This window comes from Austrofundulus limnaeus, unplaced genomic scaffold (assembly GCF_001266775.1).
Source record: "Austrofundulus limnaeus strain Quisiro unplaced genomic scaffold, Austrofundulus_limnaeus-1.0 Scaffold7, whole genome shotgun sequence".
In the NCBI taxonomy this organism is placed as follows: domain Eukaryota; kingdom Metazoa; phylum Chordata; class Actinopteri; order Cyprinodontiformes; family Rivulidae; genus Austrofundulus; species Austrofundulus limnaeus.
This window is the reverse complement of record NW_013952409.1, coordinates 5,042,848-5,044,998: the sequence shown is the minus strand read 5'-3', so window position 1 is coordinate 5,044,998 and position 2,151 is coordinate 5,042,848. Positions and strand designations below refer to the sequence as shown.

Sequence of the window (2,151 nt, the reverse complement as noted above, 5' to 3'; positions counted from 1 at the left end):
CTCTGAATTATCTGGTGAATTAATTATRAATTAATTATCTGATGAACGTGACATGCTCTTGCTCTCTGTAARTAAAGCAAAGCCACTTCCTCGTCCGACATYAAACAGAGCCCGACAGAGGAGGGAGGGGCGGGGAGACTGTTGCCGTGCAGCGCTTCAAGAGCTGACCTGCGTCTGACCTCAAAGTGCACAAGCGACCAACTTCAGCGTTGGCTGAGATTTTGAAGCTGAAATCGYGTTCGTTGTGAACGCAGCATAAAAAAAAACATACTCGTAAAACATATCTGTGCACAAGAAAAATACTGGCTATAGTTTATACAGAATTTTATAAAAACCAGTACAGCTGACTTAGTCTGACATTTTTTTTCTAAATCTTATTATTATGTAGTCGTAAAGGTTTTTAAAGATAATCCTGATGGATTTGAGAGAAAGATCATAGATTATTTAGAAAGAAAACAAGCTAGCATGAGCTAACATTTTAATTTTTGTATTAGCATTTTTTGTATTAGAAGTATTATCACATATTTGCATACAAATTATTAGTGTTGCGAGTATTAAAAAATAAATAAATAAATCTGTTATGTTTGGTCACATTTTCAAAGAGCCACTGCAGAGGGACCAAAGAGCCACATGTGGCCTCAGAGCTTCAGGTTGCAGACCCCTGGACTAAGGGAATGAAACAGTTAATGCGAGTGGCACGTGCTCAGGAAAATTAGCTCCACGAGCATGGCAGCTGAGTGGGGGATAAGTTGATCCTTAATCACTAATTCAGTCAGCGTGCCATGAAATAACATGAGACTAGCTGTCACAGAAAGCTGACTACTCTCTGCCAGTGGCGCTTTCAGGTGTCGATTCATCTCTCYCCTCTCATCAATTACACAAACCAATGACAGATCACTCCGCATTCATTTGTCTGCTCACATATGCATGGTAATAAACGTGTCTGATATCAAAGTAAATTAATTTATTCATATGAAGATGGAGTATCCACTGTACTCTGTGAAATGAATGAATGCACTCAAAGCCACTAGCCGGCCTGACAGCTCAAGGCGGTAAAGCATTCTGCCAGTTATATTTCGTGTCTTTTCATTTACACACTTAACTGCCACGAGTCGTCTTATTTATCAAGTTTTGAACTATATGGGAGCCATGAAGTTAATTTGTCTTCACGTTTTGACAACATGAAAGGCAATGCTCCATGAAAAGCCAGCTTTGATGTGTGTCCTGTGTCAACACGGAACGGATGTTGGATGTGCTGCAGCAACATTTTAAGCGCACAACAATGGGGAGCTGCGCTAATGGCGCCATTATGTCACAGGGGTTCAAGGTACCGATTTTGAACATTGTTCTTCAGTCCCTGTTAACGGAATAATGACCAAGTTTYAGCTGGTTTTATCAATCTCATTCTCGACTGTCTTCCAACAGCGCACCATCACTCACCTGTTCTTGACGAGGTCGCCCACGACACCTGCGCTYTCATGGTGGTCGCTCAGCTTTTTCTTTGCCTTGAGCTTGTGCTTTCCGTCCCCTTTAGCGTCCTTCTCTCGGCCCATGTCTCACACGAACACAGCACATTCGATAATAACTGGGCCGCTGCAAATACAATTAGGATGAGGGGGGGAATCAATATTGGAAAATGAAAACTGACCAAAAAGCCTTTATCACTCGTTAGCTAACAGTACTCGCACCAACGATAGCTAATTATCTTAACRTATCTAGCATTAGCTTTGATGAATCTACATTTCGTACGTGTTGAAAACGAGAAATTAACTAAATAAACTTTCTTACCACTTGTTAGGTCGGCAAAAAAAAGACAAAATGAGCTGCTTTCCGAGTCGAGCAAAAGTTTAAGMTGAAACGTTCCCACGCCTATCTTGACCTGACTGACGTCACTCAAAGCTGATTTATGATTGGACGGAAGAAGAACTTGGCAGCGCGAGGCGCCAGGTTGGTTTGTGTTTTACCAAAATGTGTGACCCGTTTATCTGTGGTTTGGTTCGAGGCCCAACAATGGTAGCCGCAGGCATTGCCTTAAAACTGGTCAAAATATATTTCTCAGAATTCTGAGATTTAAGTCAGAATTCTGACTGAGATTAAGTCAGAGTTCTAAGAAAAAAGTCAGAATTCTCACTTTAATCACGGAATTCTGAA

General features: G+C 41.2%; 1 protein-coding gene across 1 annotated transcript in view; it reads right to left on the bottom strand.

Annotated features, from left to right (window-relative positions):
• zgc:173742 (DNA topoisomerase I, mitochondrial) overlaps nucleotides 1–1,898 on the bottom strand; it is a 31,728-nt gene extending 29,830 nt beyond the window's left edge. The window contains exons 1-2 of the mRNA XM_014034268.1: nucleotides 1,789–1,898; nucleotides 1,441–1,593 (exon numbers count right to left, since the gene is read on the bottom strand). Coding sequence (XP_013889722.1) covers nucleotides 1,441–1,553 — 113 coding nt within the window. The 5' untranslated portion in view covers nucleotides 1,554–1,593; nucleotides 1,789–1,898. The remainder of the gene's footprint in view (nucleotides 1–1,440; nucleotides 1,594–1,788) is intronic.
• Nucleotides 1,899–2,151: the final 253 nt, after the last annotated feature.